Source organism: Mytilus trossulus, chromosome 14 (genome assembly GCF_036588685.1).
Source record: "Mytilus trossulus isolate FHL-02 chromosome 14, PNRI_Mtr1.1.1.hap1, whole genome shotgun sequence".
Classification (NCBI taxonomy): Eukaryota; Metazoa; Mollusca; class Bivalvia; order Mytilida; family Mytilidae; genus Mytilus; species Mytilus trossulus.
Window position 1 is genome coordinate 26,224,364 of NC_086386.1, and position 12,536 is coordinate 26,236,899.

The 12,536-nt window shown below is 32.3% G+C and overlaps 2 protein-coding genes across 4 annotated transcripts in view; one reads left to right on the top strand and one right to left on the bottom strand.

Moving 5' to 3' along the window:
* Nucleotides 1–5,273, bottom strand: part of LOC134697146 (serine/threonine-protein kinase DCLK2-like) — a 29,041-nt gene extending 23,768 nt beyond the window's left edge. Inside the window, exons 1-3 of one of the 2 annotated variants that reach the window (XM_063559210.1) lie at nucleotides 5,103–5,265; nucleotides 2,520–2,578; nucleotides 642–1,357 (exon numbers count right to left, since the gene is read on the bottom strand). In XM_063559210.1, coding sequence (XP_063415280.1) covers nucleotides 642–1,357; nucleotides 2,520–2,568 — 765 coding nt within the window. In that variant the 5' untranslated portion in view covers nucleotides 2,569–2,578; nucleotides 5,103–5,265. Of the gene's footprint in view, nucleotides 1–641; nucleotides 1,358–2,519; nucleotides 2,579–5,102 lie in introns of both variants that reach the window. The other variant, XM_063559211.1, reaches the window with a different exon arrangement.
* Nucleotides 5,274–10,371: 5,098 nt separating this feature from the next.
* Nucleotides 10,372–12,536, top strand: part of LOC134696190 (thymosin beta-like) — a 35,100-nt gene continuing 32,935 nt past the window's right edge. Inside the window, exon 1 of one of the 2 annotated variants that reach the window (XM_063557850.1) lies at nucleotides 10,372–10,546. The gene's annotated coding sequence lies outside the window, so the exon portion shown is untranslated. The remainder of the gene's footprint in view (nucleotides 10,547–12,536) is intronic. The other variant, XM_063557858.1, reaches the window with a different exon arrangement.

Here is a 12,536-nt window from a genome sequence, read left to right on the forward strand (position 1 = left end):
TAGTCTTTTCAAACGTGTCGCACGTACATAATATTCAAAACTCTTAGAATTTTGATATGACAAAATGGTTCCAAGTGCAATTACTTTAATTGGAGCTTGAATACAGTCAATGATTAGTAGTAACGTATAAATTTTGTGATTGCCGATATTCGAACAACCACTCTATATTAAGCCATATCACTTGTTGTAAAGTTAGTCATAACAAATCACTAAGATGTTTACAGCGTATTTCGATGTTGTCGATATATCTAATTAACCTTTTAATCCAAAACCGGCTTTATGACGAGTGCTGGTCATTAAAAGGTCAACGTGACTAATTTCACTTAGTCATCTCGCTGATCAATCTGAAATTTTAATTTCATGGTCAGTTGTACATGAGTGTTTTTCTGAATTAGAATAGCCCATTTGATTTTTGATTACGAAAAGAGACAATTGGACAGATAAGAAAGTCATAAGAAAATCTAAGATTTGGTTTTTCAATGTTATTGCTTCGTAATGATAGGGTAATATTATCTCTTCGCCAGTGGAAATAATATTCCAGAGACATTTCTTGCATTTGGAACCAGGGACTTTCTATACTAAAGAAAGTCCCTGTTGGAACTTATATATTATGAAGAATTTTTATTTCATGACATACTTACTGGTTGGCCATCCACTGTGAAAATTTTGCGTACAATTCCCGAATTTAACTTGATTGCTTCTGTGACATCATTCAAAACTTGTTCAAAAGAATGCGCAGTTTTCTTGTTCAATAAAACTCGCACTGCTTTCCTTGGTTTTAAACCGTTTTTAATAACTGTTATCAGCTTTGGTTTGATGTAATCCTTGCCATCACCCGAAAGTCCAAAACTTGCTGATAGTGGGTCATCTTTTGGTTTAGCGTTTACATTCCAATTTGGGTTAGCAGTTTTGGCGTAATCCAACTTTTTAAAAACATCAGTTGAAGCACATACGTAACTTTCCCCTTCCTCTAACTGGTTTAGGTTAGCTACTTTTTTAGTTCCGTCCATAGTAAAAATATGACGCACGCCATTCGGTAAAATGTTTTTATCGCACAGAGGACTTCCCGTCAGATCAACTAACAAAGAATCTAAACAACGAAATCGTTCTGCTGAAACAGCATAAACAATTCCTTTAAAAAATCGGTCACCATTTCTATAGAAACGAACCTTTCTCGCCTTCTTCTCGTCTGATGATTTCATTATACTATAGCGGAGAAAGTTCGCATGGGCACTATGAGTTGGACTACTACTTCTACCGCTTTTGCCACTTGTTCGACTGGAACTTTTAAATCGATCATTCGGCATAGGAAAATGGTCTTCAAATGCTAGTTCTGCCATTTCGTTTTCACGATCAGCTGAGAAAAAAAATCGAAATTAAATGTTTAATTTTATTTGTATAGGTAAACATATCACAGTCTGGGTACACATTAAGACATTTTACAGACCAGTGAAACGTTTCAATATTGGTATATTATGTTTAAACTTTACTTAAAATCAATTCATCTCTACGAATATATAAATTAATGTTCTATGAAAAAATAAACAGTTAAAAATTTTGTGATGCTATGGTTCAAGATTTTTCTTTGCTAACGGAAAGACGTCAGAGAATCGGTCTTGCCAGTGGTTTAGTAAATAAATGTTCCATTTTAGATACAACGTGTCTAGAATATACATGTATTCATCGAGGTAATCCATTTTTACAACAGAAATAAAATAAAATAACTTAAACTAAAATTCAAGGAGTAATAAAATAAAGAATGTAAAAACCATAAAAACAGTGTAAAAGAATGTTCTTTGTTAAATTGTATATAAAGTTATAATAGGAAACGATATTTTGATAACAAAGCTACTTGACACTGGCGTATTGAACAGTAGAGAGTTTTAAGTATGTATGAAAAAAAGAAGTAAATGACACCGACCCTGCATCTTATATCATCTATAACTAATGAATAAACACAGGAATTGTGAATGATGAACAGAAGTATACCTCGCATCTCGTTTTATTCATAGAAAAGAGACAAGGGGCTGCTGCTGAAATATTACTGAGAATGATTGATGATACTTTATATAGAACCTGGTCTTTGTAGTTTTTACAATATACATGTATATAGTGTATATAATTGATTAAATATTCCCCCATATCCAGTGTATACTTACGTTGGAAACAATAAGTATATATTCTATACCCATAGTATACTTATAGAATACTTATAGATAATATCAGAGACATACAATACAATATGTGTCTCTGATAATATGTAGCAATTACGACTATATTATATATATTTTAGTACAGATTGGTCCATATCCAGTGTATACCTAAGTTAGAAATCATAAATATCTATGCCATACCTATAGTATCATAGTATACTTATATAGATATGTAGCAGATAAGACTATAATGTATATATTTTAGTAAAGATTTGCCCATATCCAGTGTATAATTATAGATATGTAGCAGTAAGACTATATAGTGTATATTTTAGTTAGATTTGCCCATATCCAGTGTATACTTACGTTGGAAATCATAAATATATTCCATCATTAACCTTTCGTAAAGTGTCATCTCTGTTCAACTTAAAGCAAACTGTTTTATTATGAAGGGTATAAGTTACGAGAATAAGATATTTGAAAACAGCAATTATAGCAATTATCTATAGTTTCTTTTTCTTTTAAAAATTACCTGCCCGAGAAATAGAAACTCAATCCAAGCAGAACTTTTTTAAATGAAGGTAAATTTGGACGACGGGATTCTTTTATTCACAATTCACTTTTGAACAGGATTTTTATTTTTAAATTTTACTTTGGATATGTCATGGAGAGAACATTCTTTCCACATATATATTGGCACTGTTATTTCTGGTTTATAAATAAAAGCACGTCTTCAATATATCAGTAATATTTAGTAGTTTTTTCTTAATGATTTTGATTTTGAATAAAACAGCATACAGTAAAAAATTACGAAGTAAGAAATGGCAGACATATAAAAAAAAATGCAGACATAAAAAGACGAATCTTATATAATCAGTACAAATATAGTTCCAGACATTAAATATAGGCGGACATGCACATATATAGAAAGTGCGATGACTATTCATTTATTTGTTGAGTTAATTTATTCATTCATTGTGACTGGCTAGTTACTATGTACTTTAATTAATCGCGTGTTTAGTTGTAACTGTTATTACTGTACTCGTCATCTAGTCTTGGCCTTGTATCAAAGATAAAAACAGATACTTTGAAAGCGTATCTTTTTTCATTCAGTGTCGATAGTCAAAAGAGCTTTGAAATTTAAACTTAACTGTGACGCTAACAAAAAGTGTTATAAAATTCAAAACTTTCAAATATATATATATATATTACCTTCTAGAATTAATTGATGTACTGGAATGATATTATCATAAGTCAATATTTGTAATTGTGCAATATTATCGCGAATTCTCACAAGTTTGACACTTTGGCAAATAAACATTTCATCGGCTATTTTCTTAAAGTGTACGTTGTGGAACGAATAAACCATTAACAAACTAAACAAGATCTTTGTCGTATGTCACGCCAAGGCCGGTTTACACCGCGTACTAAAATGCCATTAAAATTTGAATAAGTGATCGTGGATAAAAATTTGCCATTCGAGCTCAAATTGTTAAACATCGCAGGTGAATCCGTTCGCTCATTTAATAGATGGAGCAGAAACATATATCTACATGTCTCTGAATGGAGGTACAAAATTGCAACATATCCCCTTTAATTGATTGACAAACGCTCTATAAATCTAGTTCGACTTACAATGTCAGTAACAAACATTCGTTAACTTTAATTTTCATCAAAATCGGCCGATTTCGTACCGCCGTCTACGAAAAGAAAAGCCGACAGACGTAGAGAAGCAGAGTCATCCAAGGTTTGCTTACTGTGCTCAATCGTACAGCGAGGACTTTCAATAGTATTTTCATACACAGTGTTATACCATACTGACTTTTGTTATCATATGTATCCTAAGCTAGTAGACCACGTTTGGATAGTAAAATGTTGCACTGCATTTCAGTGCGATATGGAAAATTTTCATTAGGCATTTCATTAAAAAGGGCTAAGAAACGACTGAGACCACGGCAAGTGCATTTCAAATGTGTGACCGTCTGCAAATGTTATAAGCGTAAAAGGGTGAAGTCTCACTAACTATATAAAAATAAAAACTGTGATATGATTCATTATGTGACAACTCTCCATCATAGTCCAAAGAAAATATAAGGATCCCAACAATATTGGTCACTATGTTGCTGTTAGAAATAAGCAAAATTCATACCGCTTATTAGGTTTATATTATAAAATAAGGCCCTAAAATGAAAAATGTTAAACAATTCAAATGAAAACACTAACAACGGTCAGCAAATAATTAAAAACAATTATGACAAACATCAGAGACATATGATGTATTATATATCTCTGCAATTCCAAACATCAACTATAACAACAACCACCGAATTACAAGCTCCTGGCTATGACATGTATGTGGGCGTGCCATCCCTTCCCTAACCTGGTGTACGTAAAAGACTCACAAAGTGCAGAACTGAGAATACTCGCGGTTACTGGAGGTTATTTACCAATGTGGGTGGGTTTTTTTTATCAGTGAAAGGAAATTATGTTCCAAACAATTGAACACAAATAAAATGTATCATTTTTACATGGTATTTCCATTGCACGCGCTTCTAATAATCGGTCATCATATTATGTCATCGTATTTCATTTCCTCGCGATTTTTTACAAGATATTTATCTTGAATTAGATTTTTTAGATGGATATTTAAATGCATTTAACGTTCGTGTGTCTGTTGTTTGATGTCGTCTTTTTAAATAGACAAAACCAAACATACTTATAACATTACATCTTAGTTAAAGAATCAACACAATTGAATACTTATATACCGCCTTGACAATAAGATTAAAATATAATACTTCAATACATACATCTTAATTCTTTAATCTTTGACGACTTTGGCCGTCTATCAAAATATATAGTGCAAATATTTTAAACAAACAGGCTACCATGTGAATAAATATTATACATTAAAACTTACAAGGTAATTTATTGATATAGAACTCTTACCTGCTAATTATGATCCTAGTCCTTTGTAATATTCCAATACTTTATTTTCAAGATGACTCAAATGCAGACGGCATAATTTCATAAATTAAGAATATGCCGGTCTAGAACTTCTGCATGGCACTTCTGGTCGATACAAACAATTTAACTCGCCTCGTTTCCAGTATCGATTCTATAGTAACAAACAATATCTTTAAATTATAATGATACAATTAACATGAATAATATCTTTAAATTTGAAGTGATTATATCGGAAATAATTTAAATGGCAATTAATAATTTGTTAAATAGTCGTTAAGGTTTGACGATCTGATTTTTTTTTTATATCTGTCATATATTACCAAAAGCATTCTGCTATTAATGATGACTTTGATTTTAAATTGTGCAATTATGCAGTGTCGTGGGAGGATATGTTATGCAGTGACGTAGGAGTAGACTGAATAGGAGTTGGGCATAGACGGATTTAGGGGGGGGGGACCATGCAGGGCCCCTTTTCTAGGAAAAATGTGTTGCATATATAGGGAATCCCTCAGACTGAAGCGTTACGGGAGCCGGCCCCCTTAAGGAAGTCAGTGGGTCCCCACTTATGAAAATTTCTGGATCCGCCACTGCTTGGAGGGGGAGGGGCAAATTTCTGAAAGTGACAAGCAACAAAAATTAATTTAACCGACACACATCGATCAATAGAATGATTCAATGACCTCGTTCAAATTTGAATACTTGTTAATATTTTCCTTCGGATTTTTTGACAACTTTGTATAAATGTTTTTATTCATAAGCTATATTCGGATCCCTTATATGGAGACTATAAATAGGCTAATTTTATAAAACAAGACAAACTCCGAGGAAAATTCAAACAAAAAACCCTTTATAATCAAAAGGCAAAATCAAAAGCTCAAACACATCAAACTAATGGATAAAAACTGCCATATTCCTGACATGGTACAAACATTTTCTTATGTAGAAAATGGTGGATTGAACCTTGTTTTATAGCTAGCTTAACCTCTCACTTGTATGACAGTCGCATCAAATTCCATTATAATATTCAACGATGCGTGAACAAAACAAACATTCATAATAGGTACTATAAGCAATAGGTCAAGTTTATTCGGCGTATGGAATGATTTTAAGGTGTATGCCAGTCTAGCTGATTCGTCAAAATATCACTCTCATTGTTCAGTGGTCTAAGTTAAGTTTTTGAGTTTTGGTCTTTTTTATAATACTATATTTGGTGAACGGAAATATTTTATGATCTATATGTCAGTCGCGCAGGTTTTATTTGACCTTGACCTCATTTTCACGGTTCATTGTTCAGTGTTAAGTTTTTGTGTTTTGGTCTGTTTTTCTTAAACTATTATATAAGCAATAGGTCAACTTTATTTGTTTTATGGAATAATTATTAGCTGTACATGCTTGCCTGACATGGTTCATCTGACTTTGACCTCATTTTCATGGTTCATCTGACTTTGACCTCATTTTCATGGTTCATCTGACTTTGACCTCATTTTCCTGGTTCATTGGTCAATTTTTACTGTGACAGTTGTAATGAAGCCTTATATTTAGGACAATCAACATAATATCAATCACATTTTAATATTTTATAGTGTACTTTTTTTTTTATATCACACAAAATTTGATTTTCCATGCATAATTAATACAACATCTGACAATTTTTCACAACCTGTAGCGTGAAAAAAATCCGGTGACCAATACTTTTGATTTCATTTAAATAAGCATGAAAAAAAACTTTGACATATTATTAAAAACTTCTATGGATTTTAACGAATGCCTCCCAGCCGTATTAATTTGTTTTATCCATGTGACTTTTAACTTGATGCGTATTTCATTGAGTCAGGGACTTATGTAAAATGAATCTCATTTGTATGTACTGGTCCCAGATTTACTTAGTGACTGACTAAAGCAAATTGATTTTAAATTCGTTTAAATGTTTTTACAAAACATCAGGATTTACGTTTGCCGTCAATTTCACGGATGCCGACAACAGCAGGAACGATTAACTCTTGGCGTAACGTCATTTGGTATTTATATTTTAAAAAAAGAAGAAGATGTGATATGATTGCCAATGAGACTACTCTCCACAAGGGACCAAAATGACACAGAAATTAACCACTATAGTTCATCGTACGGCCTTCAATAATTAGCAAAGCCCATACCGCATAGTCAGCTATAAAAGGCCCCGAAAAGACAATGTAAAACAATTCAAACGAGAAAACTAACGGCCTTATTTCTATACAAAAATAAACGAACGAAAAACAAATATGCATTACATAAACAAACGACAACCACTGAATTACAGGCTCCTGATTTGGGACAGGCACAAACATACAAAATGTGGCGGGGTTAGACATGTTAGCGGTATCATAGCCCTTCCCCTAACGTGGGACATAAAAACGAAACTATAAAAATCAGTTGAAAAAGGCTTAACTCATCAAATGGACAAAAATACAAGTGGATGTGGGCGGGTTTAAAAATATCATTTTGAGGGTAAGAATGCTCTGTGCCGTCACATGTTTTTCGGCTACCGTTAACGTCAAATTGGTTAAAATTTAACTGCGATTCGTCAAAATATCTTTATCGTGATTCGTCGGTTTTACACGGGAAACTCCGCTCTAAAATTTAAGATAGAAGGGATAGTTCGTTCCCTATTGTTAATTTACCCTTTCTGGATGTTGATTTCCTTTTGCACCATCTTACGGTGTTAAAATTTCACAGCTTGTTCGCTATGCTCGTGTCTGTTGTGCCGTTTTTATTTTAACGAACGTAATCGATGTATTACTGGTAAATCAATTATTAAGCCAGAGATTTCGTTACTGCAAATTACTTCAAAGTTTAAACCTTTACTTAATCAAGATTTCAATAGATCTAAAGATTTGGTTTTGTAGTTTGGGTGTACCTGTAAAAAAAAACATCTTTCAAACGGGATAACACATTTTACAGAAATGTTGTTTACCGTGCCTGGAAATTTGAAAACGATCCTGGTAAACTCATCGATCTTTTAAATAAACTTATCCTAAGCGGTTATCAATTTAACACTATAACTAGATCACTGCATTTTTTTTTATTGGTATTAATATGGATTTTGTTATCAGTAAATTAAAAGCAAACTAAATATTATTGTTATAAACATACGCACATTCTTGGATCTACAAGCTGTCGATACCTGTATCTTGGCATTGCACAAGTTCAGGTTTTTATGCCCCACCTACGATAGTAGAGGGGCATTATGTCTTCTAGTCTGTCCGTTCGTGCGTCCGTTCGTCCCGCTTCAGGTTAAAGTTATTGGTCAAGGTAGTTTTTGATGAAGTTGAAGTCCAATCAAATTGAAACTGAGTACACATGTGCCCTATGGTATAATCTATCTTATTTTAATGCCAAATTAGATTTTTTACCCAAATTCACGGTCCACTGAAAATGGAAAATGATAGTGCGAGTGCGGGGGCATCCGTGTACTTTGGACACATTCTTGTTCTCTGACTGTTTATGACGTCTTTACACTAAATCCATTGGATGTTGGTTGGATGTGAACTGATTGATAACGTAGTCTAAGATGCATGATGTTTTTCATTCGTTGTTAATGGCTTAAAACTAGCTGTCAGTAACTGTAAGTACTCTCAGATCTGTACTACCCGGCCACGTTCACTTGTATTTGTAGTATTTGTTTTATGGAATAATAGTTCGTTCTTATTTTGTACTATCACACCACCGTCTCGTGGTTAGGGGAAGGGCTGGGATCCCGAACATGTTTAACCCCGCCACATTCTATATTCATGTGTCTGTCCCAAGTCAAAAGCTGTAATCAGTCAGTGGTTGTCGTTTGTTTATGTGTGACATATTTGTTTTTCGTTTATTTTTTGTACACCAATTAGGCCGTTAGTTTTCTCGTTTGACTTATTGTTTTACATTGTCATTTCGGGGCCTTTTATAGCTGGCTATGCGGTTTAGGCTTGGTTTATTGTCGAAGGCCGTACGGTGACCTTTAGTTGTTAATTTCTGTGTCATTTTGGTCTCATGTTGAGAGTTGTCTCCGGCATTGGCAATAATACCACATCTTCTTTTTTACAAAAAGAGTAAAGATTTGTATAGTATAATATAAATTCTTATAGTCAGAGGGCTCAAATAATTATCTTTGCCGTTATTTTGGGAAATAAAGTTAACGTGATTCGTCTATAAGAAATTAACTCATCATAGATACCAGGACAAAATTTATTATATACCGTTTCGTCTACAAAAGAGTCATCAGTGACGCTCGAATCCAAAAAAAAGATCAATTAAAGTACGAAGTTGAAGAGCATTGAGGACCAAAATTCCTAAAAGTTTTGCCAAATATAGCTACGGTAATCTATGCCTGAGGTAGAAAGTGATCATTTTGCATCATGCACCTATTATTACCGTTAACATCATTTGGCAGGATTTTTTTTATCGTTATTCGTCAGAATTAAGAGACCCCCCCCCCCCCCCACCCCCGATTAATAACAACCCTCTATTTCATCATTATATGACATAGTTTGATAATTCTGTGTCACGGCTATTTTTGTTTTGTTGCCTATTTATTAAAATATTTGGATATTACAATATTTTTTTATGATGATATTGGATGCTGCAACCGAACTTTTTTCATGATATGTTTCTACTCTGATCTGTCCCAGCTCTGATACAGTAAATATCATGTGCGAATTCAATTATTATTAGTTACATAGTGTGCTAGTGATCTAATATGATATATATATATACGGGGTCAGTAAATTCCATATATGGGGTTCGAGCGAGAGCGACTATCTTTATTTGTCGAATTTAGACTAGAGTTGTCTCATTAGCTATCATAACACATCTTCTTATTTCTATATTAAATTAAAGTGTTCAAGTGTTCAATTTTAAGAACCTTCTTCAATGGGTCTGCACCGGCAAAAAATAATACAAACAATAACTTTTTATTATAAACAACCTTGATATAACAATATTTATTTTCAATACTTTTAAATAATCAAACAGTGCCAAAGTCGTAAATCCACTACTAACGAATTTAGCCCTGCCTCTCTTCTAAGCTAATATTGAATATATATACACTTACGGTCTCCACGAGGACGCTTTTATCCAATCATATGCCTAGAAATGTATAGGAGGTAAGATAAAATTACATACTGAAGAGAGACAACTCATTTTTAAATCATGAACTTCCAACCTAACAAATTTCAACTACATTCTTATATGTTAATATTTTTAAAATCATGTTGATTTAACAAAGGATTTATATAGTAACCTTTGCTTCAACAATATTGACAAAATTTAGTGAATGACGTGTTTGGCTAAGTGCGGGACTGCATTACAGTATTTACGTCGCCTCCTTCATTCGCGCACCTGCACCAGCTTCCTGTTACATTTGTCATTGTGATTTTACGCTTGTGTGTACTCTTTTCCAGTTAAACCGTGTAGGTACTTCAAAATAACTGTTTAATACAGAAATAGGGCTTTAACAGTTGCAACTGCAACCACTCAGTGCATGACAAGAAAATTCAAAGACAGCTACACTTCCAACTCCTGAAACAAGGCAAAGTTGTAAACATTTTCCCGCGTAAAATTATATTATTATTATTGCTCATTTTGGAAAAGCCAACATTTACAATTAAACTAAGGAATGGACTATTTAAAAGTTTTGTAGTCTGTCTGTGCTATTAATTTGTTCATTGATAGTTAATTTCAACAGATTTTTTAATATTGTCATTTTCGCATATTCAGGGTACAACTACAAGTCGTAAATATAGGCTATAGAAATATATATACAGCACCTAGCCAAAGCCATACCTTATAGGTTTTTAGTGTTTTATCTTTTTCTTTACTCTTTTTTTTTAGTTTTAGAAGATAGTATTTTATTTTTTTATACAGATTATACATTTTTTTATAAAGATTATACATTTTTTTATACAGATTACATACAATTTTTTTTTTACATATTCTTTTTATAAATATGTTTTTGGTGTGTGTTAATAATTTATAGGTACAAAATGTACATGCATGTAGAATAGAAATATAGGAAGATGTGGTATGATTGCTAATGAGACAACTCTCCATCCAAGTAACAATTTATAAAAGTAAACCATTACAGGTCATATTCATTTATTATATAAAAGTCCGTCAAATTTTGAATCAAACATTTTACAGTTACAAATCTAAGCTTACATTCTATAATTTTTTATTGAAACAAGTGCTGAAGGCCTGCTTGCATATTTAATGTCAATAACCTTAAATATAGTTTAGGTTACAGTATTACTTCCTGTCTTGTGGACATGTATTTTTCATTTTTAAAAGGGGTCATTTAATTTGTTAATGTAATCAACATGAAAGTTGTATTATCAAGATCATATATAATATATCTTATTGCATGTATAAAGTTCAACAGTTAACTGTTAAATAAAACTACCAAAGACCAACCATCAACATCAACATTGAATTCTTAAGACTTTAAATAACAAAAAACATTAAGATAAGATCAAACAATTATACAATCAATTATTAATTTATTATGCCTGTAAATTGATATAATGACCCTAATATCTACATCTTCAGTTGACAACAGGTAAAAGTAAACTTTGATAACTGGGAACTAACAGTTGGGTGATAAACCTTTCCCATAATATATTATATTTAATTGTTTTAAAGAGACCTTTGATTCAAACTGTCCCTCTTATATTGCCAGACAGTTCTTTCTAAGATTGCCTGATAGTTCTTTCTTAGACTTTTTTTTATTGATGCAAAGACTGAGTGCATTCATGAATTCAGTAAAAATGTATCTGTCTATGCTAGTTCTTACCTTGAAGAATTATTTTTAGTTGTAAAACATTCCATGAAGGGTCAACAAAGTTATTGATATCTAAAAAATGTAATCTTAGACTGTACCTAAATGCTAACTCCACTTATCAATAAATTAAGTTACTGAGATTGCTACATGTACATGTACTATGTAGTATTAAAGTACAGCAGCTTAAAGGGATATTTATAATGGCGGGTCTCTCAGTTCCATTTCTCTTTCCATAGACAATGTTCGAATAATAAATTTTATCAAATTTGATTTGATATGATTTTGGACCCCATCTATTCCATTTTAATAGTACATCCAATGATGGAATGCCAAATTCATATTTACTTCAAATATTAATAAACAACATAACAGTTTTGTTTTTAAAAAGTATGAAGAGTTATCTTTCTTTGGTCCCTAAGATAGATTGAAGAGAGGTGAGCGAAAAAACACAAGTTCAGCATACAGTTCACATGTATGGTTAATGTATATTTCTATTTGATACATTGTATATATGTACCAGATATTTGTACAATGTATTATGAAACCTTTGAAAGCTTCTCTAGTATTATGCTTGAAATATTTAACGAATGTTGATGAGACTACACATTTAAAAAAAAACAATA